At 41.1% G+C, this 15,719-nt stretch overlaps 1 protein-coding gene across 5 annotated transcripts in view; it reads right to left on the bottom strand.

Annotated features, from left to right (window-relative positions):
• The window catches only part of PPP3CA (protein phosphatase 3 catalytic subunit alpha), a 191,607-nt gene that overhangs the window by 66,916 nt on the left and 108,972 nt on the right, over positions 1-15,719 (bottom strand). For all 5 annotated transcript variants that reach the window (XM_035112123.2, XM_035112121.2, XM_035112124.2 and 2 more), the window contains exon 3: positions 2,281-2,405. In XM_035112123.2, coding sequence (XP_034968014.1) covers positions 2,281-2,405 — 125 coding nt within the window. The remainder of the gene's footprint in view (positions 1-2,280; positions 2,406-15,719) is intronic.

A 15,719-nucleotide genomic window follows, 5' to 3' on the forward strand; every position in this document is an offset into this window, starting at 1 on the left:
GAAAAGGAGTTCAACGACCAATTTGACAAAAATCTCTTTTGATTGGACTCTAGAACTAGGCTGGCTCAGTCAGTACAATCAGTAATCACTGGCTTGTGATGTCAGGCAAATTCAGCACCGGCCTGCAAACAATGGATGTGATAGAACTACCCTGACTGATTTTCGTAAAACCCTAGTGACTGAATCTTGCAATGTTATTTATTTATCTGTCTAACTTGCTTTGCACATTTATATCCTGCTTTTCCTCCAAAGTGCTCAAGGCAGTGCTCAAAGTTTTCCTCCTGAAACTCACAATATCCCTGTGAGACAGGTAAGGTTGGGAGAGAGTGAATGGCCCATGGTCATGCAGCGAATTTCATGGCTGAGTGACGACTGGAACCCCAGTCTCTCCAGACTTAATCTAATACGCCAACCACTCAACAGGAAAAGGGTTTAATCCAATTTCCTCAGAAAGATGTTGGACTTATCATCCTGTGTGCGGAATATGGTTATCTGTCTTTAAGTGGGTATACTCTCAGTTGAAGGAGCACATTTCTCCATGTGCCACAACCCATAGTTTATGACTGGGGGATGTGACCCTTCTCTCAGCACTCCTGCTGTGGGTGGCAATGAGGATGAGTACACAAGATAAATCTTTGCAGCACCCCATCTTTGAAACTCCCCCCTGGGGAGTCTTCTTCTCTGGCCATGTTTAGACAGAATTTAAAGACAATTTTTATTTGTTCATTTCTTCAGAAGAGGACTGGAAGATTCAGGCACTATAGGTCTTAAAAGCCTGCCATTTTCATTGTTGTTTTTGATAAGGTCTTTTCAGACTTTATGTTGTTAGCTCTGGGCACCCTTCATTTTGGAAGGGAAGAATATAAACTTAATAAATTAAACATAACACTTTGACAAATGGCCTGAAATCATGGTAGCATTTGCACTTTTCCTCTTCTACTTCTGTGCTATATCCACTTACTGCTCTTGGATTCTTATATGAGCCACTGGATGTGGATCATGAGTAAAATGGTTCTTTGGATAACTATAGTCTAAAAAAGGTTCCACTCTTTGTTAATCAGAGACTAATACACCTAGATTTACACCATCTGAGAATTGCAGCTGATAATAAGGCTAAAATATTACTCCAAATTATGGAATCACCAAAACTTAATACTTGCAGGCTTTAGTTATGAGCAAAAAAATAGGAGAGCATTTATGCTTGGTTATCTTAATGTTCTGTCATTTTGCTAAGTGGCCCATTTAGTAAAGCTCACTTAATGAACAGCTTTGTACCTGTGGAATCAAGAGAAACATATCTGTGGACTATGTTCTTTCATATTAGCAAGAGGCTAATACTTCCTTTCTTAAGAACTCGAACAGTAAAGCAGACTGAAATACTGGTACTGTATCTTGCAGTTTATGTGATGACTCTAATTGCACTACTAAAAAGGTAGATTTTTTTTTAAAAAAATCTTCAATACAAATTATAAAGCAGATGATAAAATGAATTTTCTGTTGGCTCCCCTGTTAATCTTTTGCTTTCTTTGTAAATTAATTATCCAAAGCCTATCACCTTTTACTGTTCTGTGACCATAATAAAATCTGTCTCTCCCACTAACCACTACAATATGAAGATTTACAATACTTGCATCTGCTGAACTTAGCTGTGGCCAACAAATAATTCCTTACCCAAGAAGGCTAACATCATGTATTAGTTTTCCCCACTCCTCTCACAGTGCTGGGGACCCTAAGAACTAATTTAGGTGCTTACCAAAAGACTTGGGCTAGAATTTTTGTAACAGTTTCCACTGAAAGGCAGGCACACAAGGTACTTTTGGAAGTCCTCTTTAATTTCAAAAGTAACCACCAAGTTGCATGAAGGGGTTGCTGTTTGAGAAATCCATGCCCACAGATGATCAAAATTGTTGCCTACTTCTTCTAATTCCAGCCAAAATGCAAAGGTTATTTTACAGTGCCATGATTAGACATTAACATGTTGAAATAGTTTCAGGTTTTGAGAAAATAAAATAAAGCAGCTCTAAATTTGGTAGAAGTAATGTTTCCATTATTCAAAATTTTGACAAATGAAATTCAGATAAGTAACTATGGCCAGAAAACATGCACCCACTTTGCCTGCAATAATTCGATGGTACTTTACACAAATGTTTGCTACAGCAATATAGCGGTAAGAAATGCGACCATGTGTTCACTAGAAAGAACATTTAAAGGGGGGGGGGTTGAAGCAAATAAATCTGGACACAAATTAATTTCATAGCCAAAGTGAGAAATAAAACTTACTTCAATACTGAAGTACCCTCTGTCAACATAATCCCCTAGAAAAAGGTATCGTGTGTTGGCAGGAGAGCCTCCCACTTCAAAGAGCTTCATCAAGTCAAAGAATTGTCCATGGATGTCCCCGCAAACTGGAAGAGAGAGACACACAAATGGAAAGACCAATTTATACAGAACATTATGAACACAGCTATACTTCTAAATACTTACCTGGGGCTTATTGTAATGTTTTAGGGCCTAAACAACTTGCATCAGACCCATTGCCTACAATGGGTGCATTGGCATGACCCACCAAACCAGCCTTCCCATGGTTGAGTCTGCAGATGTTGGACTACAACCCCCAATATCCTTAGCGTGCATGGTCAAGGGTCAGGAATGATGTGATTTGTGGTCCAACAACGTTGAAGGACCCAAAGGTGGGGAAGGCTGTGCAAAGCTTCTTCTTCTTCTTCTTTTTTGGTGATGTGCATAACTATACAGTGGTACCTTGGTTTAAGAGCAGCTTAGTTTATGAACAACTTGGATTAAGAAAGCTGCAAACCCAGAAGTAGGTGTTTTGGTTTGTGAACTTTGCCTTGGAATAATAACATGTTTCACTTCCTGTTGAGTGTCTTCCATTTGTAAATTGAGTCCCCCACTGCTATGGGAAAGCAGGTTTTGGTTTAAGAATGCTTTGGTTTAAGAACGGACTTCCAGAACATATTAAGTTTGTAAACCAAGGTACCACTGTACTAGACTTTGAGCACATGTGCTGCCTTCTCCTATCTTTCACTTTGGTAACCTTGCATTGATTTGTGTAATGGGACAACCATTGACACATATCACCAATGTGGTGTTGAATCTAGTAAGCTTCATTCTACGGGAAAACGGGTTATTAAAGAGAGAGTTGGCCATTGCTCGAGATAAATAAATGGGAAGAATAACGTGACCTGCAGTTTCCCAGACTTCTTTATTTGCTGAAATAGGATTGTCTTTCAAAGTATGAAACATGTGCAACTGGGAAAGAACTGCACCAGCTCTAATAAATGTGCATATGAAACTCAAACGAAGTTGGTATGGGAGTACATGTATTTCCAGGTCACATGAGACAGAAACCTTGCATGAAGCTATGCAGCTCTGGGTCTGGTAAGCACCCAGAAGGGAGACTGCTTGATAGTCCTATGCACACTGCCTTGAGTTTCATTATAGGGTGGGGGGTGGGGCAGAAAGCAAGATATAAATGCAGCAGACACAAACACATATGTAAGAAAGATTATTTTTTGGGGGGGTAGATTTATTTGCAGTGTATCATAGTTTACAAAAATATAAAGTTATTCTGATGTAGCCTTTAAATTCAATATATTCAAATGTCAACTTTGTACACTTTCAAAACCAATTCTAGTTTTTACAACATACTTATTTAATTAAGAAAAATGCTAACTGTAAATGTGAAGCACATGGCATCTGACCATGAAAGCAGAGTATTGCCATTGTTTCACTTTAAAAGAGGCTTGGGCAGCCCTATCCTCCATGAATTTGTCCAATCCTCTTTTAAAGTGATCCAAGTCAGTGACCATCATTGCTTCCAGTGGCCGCAAGTTCCATAGTTGAACTGTGCACTGTATGAATAAGTGCCTTCTTTTATGTGTCCTGAATCTTTCAACATTCAGCTTCGTTAGGTATCCACAAGTTCTAGTGTTATGAAAGGAGGAGGAAAAACTTTTATCTGTCTACTTTCTTTATGTTATACATAATTTCATACATAATTCTTCCTGTCACGCATGATTTTATATCATGCCACCTCTTTCTCAAACTAAGGTGTCCCAATATTGCAAATGGGGGAGTCGCTCCACTTCCTTCATCATTTTGGGTTGCCCGTTTCTGAACCTTTTCCAACTCTACAACGTCCTTCTTGAGTGAGGTGACCAGAACTGCACATAGTATTCCAAAAGCGACTGCACTATAGATTTGTATAGCATTATCATGATATCAAGAGTTTTATTTTCAATTCTTGTCCTAATGATCCCTAGCATCGGATGAATTTCTCTCAGCTGATGCATGCACTGGGCTGAAATCTGCATTGAGCTATCGTCAGCACTTAAGGTCTTGTTCCTGGTCACCCCACTCACTGCCAGTTCAGACCCCATGAGTGTATATGTGAAATTAATACCCCACCTCTACATGCATCATTTTACTCTTGTTTACACTGAATTGCATTTTACTGCTTTTTCACTCAGTTTGGAGAGGTCTTTCTGGAGCTCTTTGTAATCCCTTCTAACAATCCTGAACGGTTTTGCATCATTTCTTGGCCACTTCACTGGTTCTAACTTCTTTATTCACGGAGATCATGCAACTACTGAGTGATAAATGTCTCAAAATTAGGACTTAGAAGGGGGGGGAGCCACTTATTTACAGGGAAAGAAAAATATGGTGTAGTACAAGTGCTATTAATGAGGCTGCACTAAAATTTACCATGCCATACAATACAAACTTTACTCATATTTCATTGTCTCCCCCCCCCCAGCATTCCAAATGCTACCCTGACTCATTATCTAAAGGAAAACTGCAAATTAACCTTCTTTCCCCTCCTCTTATCATTAGGACAGTCCTTCCCTGACAGCTACAAGAAATCAATGCGGCAACTACGGCAATGGAGATGTTCTTGGAGCCCTTATATGAAACCAATGTTACTACTGTTGAAGCAAATTATTCCTTGTTTTTCCTCCTATTCTTCTACATCTAGTCAGTGGCTTGAGGATTTCAAAACACAAAACGCATGTGTGTCAACTCTTTATTCTAATTCTATTGCTCTGAGCTCATTGGTGGCCATTTTCATGTTATTTTTCTGCCGTATATTTCCGATAGTTATATCCCACCTTTGAAAGAATATGTAATAAACACAGCTAAATGAGGGGTAGGGAGAAGTCATGAATATTTGAGAAAAAGAAGTTACTGCATCTTCTGAAACAGCAATCCAAAAAAATAAAAACAGCAGTACAGTGGTACCTCGGGTTACAAATGCTTCAGGTTACAAATGCTTCGGGTTACAAACGCTTCAGGTTATAAACTCCGCTAACCTGGAAGTAGTTACCTTGGGTTGCGAACTTAGCCCCAGGATGAGAATGGAAATTGCGCGCCAGCATAGCTGCCAAGTTCTCCCTTTTTTTAAGGGAAATTCCCTAATGCTGAATAGGCTTCCTCGCGAGAAAAGGGAAAACTTGGCAGCTATGCGCGTCAGCAGCATGGCGCCAGTGGGAGGCCCCATTAGCAAAAGCGCACCTCAGGTTAAGAAAGGTTTCGGGTTAAGAACGGGCCTCCGAAGTGAATTAAGTTCTTAACGCGAGGTACCACTGTAGTCATATATAAATTTAAGAACAAAAGTCCTTAAAATGCCGGTTGAAATAAAGCAGATTTTGCTGTATGAGAGGGTTGGTGTAACCCCTGTGTGATAAAAGGGTAGAACACTTGGGGCTTTTTCATTTGGATAAAGGTGAGTCAAGGTGTGTAAAATTTTGCATGGTGTGAAGAAAGTAGATTGGTAGTTTTTCTCCATGTTTCATAGTACTGGGTCATCTGACGAAACTGAATTGTGGGAAATTCAGGACAGAAAAAAAGAGTACTTCTTCCTACAGCACATGGTTAAACCAGTGTTTCTCAACCAGTGTGCCTCCAGATGTTTTGGGACTACAACTCCCATCATCCCTAGCTAGCAAGACCAGTGGTCAGGAATGATGGGAGTTGTAGTCCCAAAACATCTGGAGGCACACTGGTTGAGAAACACTGGGTTAAACTATGAAATTCGCTTCCAACAGATATCATAGTGGTCACCAACTTGGATGGTTTTGGAAGGGGATTAGAGAAACTCCTGGAGGAAAAAGCTATCAACTTAATTAAAATGAGTATTTAAAATCTAATGAAATGTCTTAAGATTCTATTTTTTTTAATCAAAAGCAATTTCTATAGCTCCTATTAAGAACATTGCAATTTCCCTGCTCTGCACAATTTAGTTTAATAAAGCCATTAGATCCATTTTACCAGCTTACCTCTCAGTTAATGCAATCAAAATGTATACACAGTACAACTTTATTATGACAGAAAATACATTTTGAGAGAAAGAGGAGGGGAAAATCGGCACAGTAGGAAAGTATCTGAATGCAGTTATCCTTTCATGATCTGATTTCTTCAATGGCTGCAAATGGATGCAATATTATTTATTGGGTTTCGAGATGAAAGCTTGCTTTGCCGCCCACAGATACTTATTAAATATTTTATCTTGAAAGCTGCAAAACAGAGCCCAAGGGCTTTTAGAGGAGAGCTCTCCCGTTTAACTTACAGGGAACAGTCTTCTTGCTATTATGCTACAAGCTGCTATTGGCCCTGCCACTCTGGGGTGAGGCCAGGCCAAAGAGGCTCCTTTGCCTTCATGAAAACAAACATGCTCAGATAGTCTTCAGCCACATGGCATCATAGTGCGACATCCGTATGAGAAAGAAAAAACATGCCAAGTGGTTGATTTTAAGCACTTAACAGCTGCTCCTTGTGGTTGTTTCTGGATAAGAGCTAGTATATCCCACAGTGAAATACTTAAAAGAATCTCCCTCTTGACTAAAATGTGTTGCAGCTGCACCATGTCTCTCCCATCAATTTACAGACCATCTTGCATCCTGGTGTCATTTAAACAACTCAACTTTTTTCTTGCACACACCCTTTTCTCTCCCTATCTCCAAAACTCTCTGCCATAATGAGTTGTCATCAGCAATGCTGTAGTAGTATATAGCAGTGAAAATATATTTATATTTTTTTCATGCTGTAAAGCAGAAATTGCCTCCACATTTCAAGTTGTTTTAACGGGGTAACTTGACAGATTGCACCAGCTGCACCTCAACCCATCTAGAAGCAAAAAATAGGTTCTTCATCAATTCTTCATTGATGGTTGGCTGAAATAAATGACTGGGGCGGCGCATATGGCTCTGGTGCCACATTCTGTGTTAACAGTTGCCACTTCCTCCTCCTCCTGCTTCCTGTCTTATCAAACCAGCTTCAAGTATGCCAGAGTTTGTTTTGTACATGTGCACACAAGAGGCCGGGTCACATACGGAAGAGTGCATTCTATATTTTTGGCTGAATTCCACTGGCTAATTTAAAATCTGCAGTGTGAGCTACAAATAAAAAGAGGATCCATCATCCCCAGATAAAATCTCAACGGGATATCTCTACAAAGAATGGGAAACATGAATGGGAGGTTCAGAAACAGTTGCCGAGTTCATGGCATCCTTTCTTCAGGAGACACTGAATTTCAGAGCAACCTGCTGTTATCACTCTTAAAGCCAATTACAAAGATAACTACGAGGTATTTAAAATCTCGTACTCTCAATTTTGTCTAGGGCAAGAGGAAAGCAACGGTTACAACCTTTATGTTCAAAGAGGCCACCACAGCTGGACTTGCTTGACACATTCATTCCATCAGTAGATAACTTCATTGTTTGTTAGCAGTTTACTGCTTGTATAAGAAGAGCCCCGCTGGATCCAGCAAAAGGCATATCTAATCCAGCATCCTGTTTCATACTGTGGTTAACCAGATGCTGTGTGTCAGCCCACAAGCAGGACATAAGCTTGCCCAGGAAGGAGACGGCTGCACCCAACTTTTGACAGTCTGCTCCACAGAAGGGTTCTATAGACCTTCATCAAGTCAGAAGGAATGCTCCAAAATGGTAAAGAAAACATTCAGACACAATATGAATTCTGATTTCCTATGCTGAGCAGGTACTGACAGATACATGCAGCTGACAAGACCATGTGCTGTCAAAACTAAAATTTCACAAGTAGCATCTTGTTGTCAAAACTGATGTTGAAGCCGTGTGCATCTTTTTTGTATTACACCTCCCTGCAAGAGATTTTCTAAAAATAAAAGAAAGCCTAGCCTGCTTAGATAGCATCTTTATATTCCATGAAGCATGCCTAATAACTTTATCAAGGACGTTTATGGACATTTGCAACATCACCACGTACATTGCAAACAGTACACAGTCAACAATAAATAGGGAGAGAACAAGAAAACATGCATTCAATAACTCTTTTTCTGATTAAAATTGTTTGGGGTAGGCTTGTGTTTGATGAATTAATATGACATTAAGCACATTATTAAGAGTGAGAGATTATCTAAGTAAATTACCTAAAGATTTGTTTACCAAAGACCTAAAGAATTTTGCCCTGGAAGGTTTTGATACAACGTAAGCTTGAAATCTGAGTCCAATTGATTGTCCAGTTTTCTTAAAACCAGTAATGAATTCCTGAAGAGAAGTGTTAAGAATCTGGCATGCATCCTCTGATAAAGTACTCTCAGAGCATCCTGGGATTAATAAACTGAACTGGGGCAATGGAAAAGTGTATGGTTAGATGTCCTCCCATGATCATCTAAATTTCCTTACATGAATTTGCCAATAAAACCTTTGAATAAATACAAACAGCATAGCAGAAATTCTGTGTGAACCTATCAGGCTCATAAGGGGGGGTGGCATTTAAATGACTCTTTTTCTTCTTGGAAATATTTTTACAGGGTGGGGCAGCACAGGCTACATTTATCTTCATTTCCCCAGAATGCCTCTGGGCCATGTGCGACATTCTGAGGAAATGAAAATTGCTGAAGCTTGAGACTTTGTGCCAGCTGATGCTTCACTTCAGGTATTTCTCATTCTCTTTGCCCTCCCAATTTTTGGCATGGATGTTGCAAGTGGTGTGCTTTGAAGACTTCAAGCTCTGCTCTGAACTAAGGGGCTCATTCAGAATTCAAATCAAAACCAGCCCCAGCATCTCCAGTGTTGCTGATGGCTCCCTGGGACTCTCCTGTGCCTCCAGCTGTGGAACATCACAACAACTTCTTGTTCCCTCCCAGGGACATATTGTGCTCCTCTTCCCTCCTGGCAAGTGTACACCCCCCCCCCTCAGCCTCTTTAGTTAGCATCCTGCCTTGTGCATGGCTAGCTAAAGGTAGCTGAGTGGAGAGGGTACACAGCTTCTCACAGGATGAAGAACTCAAGCTGCCTGTAGACGAGACAATGTGCTTGGAGTCAAAGCTCAAACTAGGAACAGTAAGTTAGGGAGTCCTGCCCTGGCACACCCACTGATTCCACTCAAGATTTGGTGGAGGAAACAATTCACCCATGGCACCTCTCTTTACTCTATTTCCCCCCTTACTAAAAAAAGATTGGGAAAAGTGCAGCGGGGAATTTGCAAAGTGATCTCTTTCCAGCTGCATTTGTCTCTTAAGAAGCCAAAACAACAACAACAACAACAACAACAACAACAACAACAACAACAACAACAACCTGGCGGTGTGACTGATGATGTAGCATTAGGCTGGCCAGATAAAAGTTTCCAAAGTAAGAGACACTGGAGCTATTGATGTCTGAAGCATGTCTGTGCAAGAGTGGATGGGCAGAAAGGGAGAATCCAGTCCGTTCAAAGAGAGCTGGGATATTTTGAAATACTGAATGCTCTTCTTTAAAAAGATAATCACACCCCCCTCTATCTACCATTGCTCCCTTCAAAGTACCAGAAGGATCTGTGAGAAACACGCATAATCTGGCTGTGATGTTTCTTACTTGGCATTCTTTTCTCTACTTTGTGACGCTCTGCTGGGACCTCCCTGTGATCAAATGCCTTCTGAAGTGCTTCTTTTGCTCCTACCATGGCTACAGAGAAAGGATAGAACTCACACACTTATTTAAAGTGCCTCTGTTTTGATTTGTTGAAGAAAACTACTCTTCACGATGAACACATCCTTTCAAACACGGACTGGATCTCGGATCAAACCTAAAATGGAATGCAGGGGAGAGCATGGGAGAATTGACTAGATCAGATTCTATTTGATGTTATGTAGGTTTCAGATTACACCTAGGAGTCTCTCATCATGTGGAAGTAAGAAACTGACTGTCTCTAAGCATATATGAGTTTGTGTGTCTCCAATCTCCTGCAGTCCAAATAGCTGTAATTCATAGCACAATCCTATACATGTCTAGGCAAGCTTCCCATTAAGAAACATATGTCCATGGTAGTGATACCAGATGATGATAAAGATGATGATAACAACAACAACAGCAGTATAGCTAACAAATTATCAGGGTTGGTTGTCAAGGGGGAAGAAACATTCACTATGTTTTATATTGAGGTGAAGCAGGACAATGGGGCTCCCTTGACTCCTGTGTCCAAAATTACCTGAGCTGTGCCACTAGAACAGATGCCATGGAATATTATTTGTATGGGACTACATAACCAGTGAGGTATCTGAAAGACACAATCTCTAACTGAGATCCTTCAAATCACTGAATATTGCAGAAACACATTCCCTACACCTAGGTTAGATTACTGCAACACAGCATACGTGGAGCTGCCTCTGAAGAAGGTTTGGAAATTTCAGCTGGTGCAGAATTCAGCAGCCAGGTTGCTTGCGAGGAGAAGACAGTTTGAGCATATAATCCCAGTTCTGGCCAAACTACACGGGCTGCCAGTTAGTTTCCAGGTCCACTTCAAAGTTCTGGTTTTGATCTATAAAGCCTTAAATGCTTCAGGTTTGCAATATTTTAAGGACCACCTCTCCCCATATTAACCAACCCAGACCATGCAATCACCCTCTGGGGCCCTTCTTCATGTGCCTCCTCCATGAAAGAGGGTGGCAACACAAGAGTGGGCCTTTTGTGGTGGCTCCTTGCTTATGGAATGCTCTCCTGGTGCCTTTGTTACATACTGTATATTTAAGCACCAGGCAAAAACATTCCTCTTCTCCCAGGCCTCTGGCTAATTAAACAATCCATGGTCTTCAAAACACTCTCTCTCTCTCTCTCTCTCTCTCTCTCTCTCTCTCTGTGTGTGTGAGTGAGAGAGAGAGATTGTTTTTGTTTGTTACTATGTTATTTTGTGTTTGTATATTATAAACCACCTTGTGATGCTCAGATGAAGACCAGTATAGAAATTTAATAAATAATAATAATAATAATAATACTGAATCCAGAATAAACAATCCAAAAGACAATTGTTGCGCTGCACTCTATGCAATTCCTTGATACATGGAGCAGAAAAAGACTATCAATGAATTCATTTTATCAGTCTGTTGCTATCCTTTACAGAGTATCTACAGAGAGTATAAAAACATATTAAGGAAATAATATATTCTGCAGTATTCACTTCATGACATTTTAAAACGGAAGAGCTCTCAAACACAACTGAACCCTTTGTTAACAAAAATATACTCTTCATCCTTCTCATGTGTTATCAGACAGAGCTCTGTTTAGATATTCCAGCCACTGGAATTGAGATTATGAATTATTAGGAGCAAGGTTTATTCAGCAGTAAAATGATTTCTCCAGAACAACCTGTCATTCCTGCTTAGTTGTGGTTTTTTGAAGGATGGCCTATTTCTGACACGCTAAGAAGAGGACAGTTAATTAATTTTACATGGTCTCATTCTACTGCTGGTTTGTGAGCCAGCATGTTCTACAGATTTACTTAAAAAACACACTAGTGTAGTTGAAAAAATGCTTATTTTTTAATTAATTTTGGTTTTACATGTTTTTGATGGATTTCCTGCTCTTCAAATAATAAACGTCCTTGAGATCCTTCATTCAGTCAAAAGAGTGTGTGTAAATTAGGATTAAATTGTGAGATGATGCACAATAAGGAGATCTTGAAAAAGCACAGAGTTGGTAGCAGTAAAATTCAAACACAACAACAGAGATTTATTAAAACAAATGGCACCAACTTTAGGCATAATCCAGAAAAGGTGAGGCTTTTTCTCAGTGACTCAGTGACACTTTTTCTCAGTGACTAGAGATGGAAGCATTTTGACTGCAATGGGATGTGGGAACTTACATAGACTCATGAACACTATCGTGAGTGATAATAGTACTGCAGGACATTAGCAAAGACTGTTCCTGGCTTGAGACAAACCAATTCCATTTCACTGGTGGTGGTGAGGAGTGGGTAACTTAATCTTGTTTAAAACAGAACTCAATGCAACTCCCAACTAACATGCTTATTGCCTGCTCCTGGGCAAAATTGGTCCTTTAGGATAACTTAACAATCAATAATTTTCTTCCTCATCAAGAGCAATATATAATGAAAGATAATATATTTAAACTTTGCAAAAGTAGTACAATCAGTTTCTTGTAGAGGGGTTTGTCTGCTTGATAATGGAGTGCTGATTCTTGTTGCTCACATGTGATCCTTTATTTACCAGTAAAGGAATTGAAAGAATTTCAGCAGAGAGAACAGATGGACATTCCTAACTGTGGATCTTGCTGCCCCCTAACATACTTGATAATCATAAATGGTGCTGTAGTGTCCAAGCCGTGTTCACTCTGCTCCATGTGCTGGGTTTCTACTGTACATAAGGTCTGTCTATGAGTTCAGCTATGTCACAGGGGCTAAAAAGTAATCGCTGGTCCAGTTTGCTTCTGTACATATACTAGACCTTGTGAAAAAGCAAAATGGATCCCTCCCCCTCATTAAGGCAATGATAGATCAAGGATGCAACTCTCCAGGAAAACAAGAACACAAGGATAAGGCCGATACAATGCAAGTAACATTATTTTGCCTTAGCCATTGTTAACATAGTATTAACATTAGTCAAATACACAAGGCACCCCACTTGAATTCCATGAAAGGTAAAGGGGCCCCTGACCATCAGGTCCAGTCGTGTCCGACTCTAGGGTTGCGGCGCTCATCTCGCTCTATAGGCCGAGGGAGCCAGCGTTTGTCCGCAGACAGCTTCCGGGTCATGTGGCCAGCATGACAAAGCTGCTTCTGGCAAACCAGAGCAGCGCATGGAAACGCCGTTTACCCTCCCGCTGGAGCGGTCCCTATTTATCTACTTGCACCTTGATGTGCTTTCGAACTGCTAGGTGGGCAGGATCTGGGACCGAGCAACGGGAGCTCACCCCGTTGCAGGGATTCGAACCGCCGACCTTCTGACCAGCAAGCCCTAGACTTTGTGGTTTAACCCACAGCGCCACCTGGGTCCCTATTGAATTCCATGAAGGCTAATATTAATATATGCAAAGCCTGATTCAAAGTACAAGAGGCAGGAAATTATATCATTTCTATATGCAATCCCAGAAGGCCCCCTGGTTTGAAACTTACAAAGGGAGGAAGAAGCACTTCGACTGCAGTAGATAAAAGATCTTTCTTTTGTTTTGGTCATGCCATGATGCATGCCTATTTCTGCTGCTTGAGAAAGCTGGAAGGCCCAATGCTAAAGAGATAGGAGAGCCAGCAACAGTTAAGTGACCAAATGTAGGCAGATACAGCCACAAATCAACAGGTCCAGAACCATGGATCTTTTGAGTCCAGAAGCATCAGCTTTTACCACTAGGCCAGCCTTAAAGGGCTTGGCGAATGTTTGACCTGGCCTGCTTTCCTGCACAATCAGGACTTTTCACCTTGCCTCCTCTACTACATTACTGCTGCAAATCTGGTTAAGCCTTGAAGTGCAAGGATACCATCAAGGCTGCTGTAAATGTCAGCCAGCCCTGCTCAGCTGGCTCTGTAAATCCCCTGGCAGAGCTGACTCATCAAGCAGAGCAACTCATCGCTATGAACTGGTCCACACATTATGCTACGTCTTAGCTGGTTTTAAGCCATGGATGAACTGTGAATATGCCTCCTGCCCCTTCGAGTGTTGTATGAACATGAGTCATGATTTGTTTCACAAACTATCATTTAGTGTGAACAAGCAGTGTGCTGGTGCACATTGCACAAAAGTTCCCTCGGTGTTCCTGTAACACGCCAGCCACACTGTGAACAAAATAAGCCAGGGTCTGGGTTTGCTGTTTTGTGTGAACCAAGGTTTTCTCTCTCTCTAAACCTTGAGCAATGAAAAAAATATTTGTCTTCATTTACCACTCATGGTGTGTTTGGGGAAAACAAACCATGGGTCTGGGTTTGAACAATGCAACAAGCAGGTTCTGGTTTGCTTCATCAACAGCATGGCAGCAGCAAGATCAGTGTAATAGCGTTGCAGAGACTTTTGAGCAGAATCCACATTAAACCATAGTTTGTTTTAAACTATGGTTCAGTGTGGTGTGTGAAACAGGCCAATGTCACATATACACATATGATACTGTTGTTAGGGAGAGAAGGTTGCCCCCCCCCCCAAAAAAGGGAACAGGATAATAACTTGCATACTGCTCATGCCAAGTTGACAAATGCTTATATGATCAGGGGCTTTGCCAGAAAGCAGTAAACTTTGCCACAGTTTGGCACTATAGTCTGGTAAACACACACACACACACACACACACACACACTCAAACACACACACACACACCATTTGATCAATGATTAGCTGACTGTATAGACTGAATGGATTTGTAAAAAACTTGTGTAAAAGTTTCAATTGTGGTGTTGCAACTGTGAGGGCTCATTCACACATGCAAGTAACCACTTGACCCTGTACCCATCAGCTGATAGAAAAACATGCATTAACCAGCCCTACATGCTGTCAATAGAGAATGAACACAGTACTCAAGTGCTGCACGGTACATTTATGAAGTAGGAATGAGGGGGGAAATGGAAATTGGGACATCTGCAGGTAGAGCCCACATAGGTTTACAAATATGGAAGCAGCAGAAACTGAACGTCTATGGATACTTCTTATGTAAAGAGGCAGACATTTAGCAAGCAGCACTGACAATGATTTTATGCCTTCTTGCAATGTACAGCAGCACATGGAAGACAGGACTTCAGGGCAACTAAATTGGCACATTTCAGATATGCTTCTCTGAAGCCCTTTGCTACAACGATAATCCCTCGATCTGAATGCTCCAAATGCTCTCAAGTACTGAATGGACAGAGGATTTGGAGTTTTGTTTGCTGGACAGCAGGAGAGGTTTTTTCAATTAATAGAACAGCTATTACAGTAAATGGCTGGCAAGGGACAAGATGTCTCTACTTTTCCTGCTCCTCCTAATGTAATTTGACCTTTCCACAGTGCACACATGGCAATATCATCTCAGAGATTTTACACACTGATTGCACAACAAACAGACAGCAGAGAAAGGGGGAAGGGAGAGCTTCTCCGGTCAGTGTTTCCATGTCAGTTCACAGGAATGCCTATAGCGTCTCTGGAAACATTGTTAAGGCTAGCACAGAGCGAGGGATTTCGTAATGAACGGCTGTCTTATGGAAGCTTACAACATAAAGGATTGTGGGGGGAGCGGGGGGGGCAGCAAGAGAGGGTCTTTATTTCTGTCCTGGCTTGAATAATCATATCTTAAAGGTAAAGATAAAAGGGACACCTGACCATTAAGTCCAGTCGTGACCGACTCTGGGGTTGCGGCGCTCATCTCGCTTTATTGGCTGAGTGAGCCGGCGTACAGCTTCCAGGTCATGTGGCCAGCATGACAAAGCCGCTTCTGGCGAACCAGAGCAGCACACGGAAACACCGTTTACCTTCCCATTGTAGCGGTACCTATT

The sequence above is a fragment of the Zootoca vivipara genome, chromosome 9 (assembly GCF_963506605.1).
Source record: "Zootoca vivipara chromosome 9, rZooViv1.1, whole genome shotgun sequence".
NCBI classification, from domain to species: domain Eukaryota; kingdom Metazoa; phylum Chordata; class Lepidosauria; order Squamata; family Lacertidae; genus Zootoca; species Zootoca vivipara.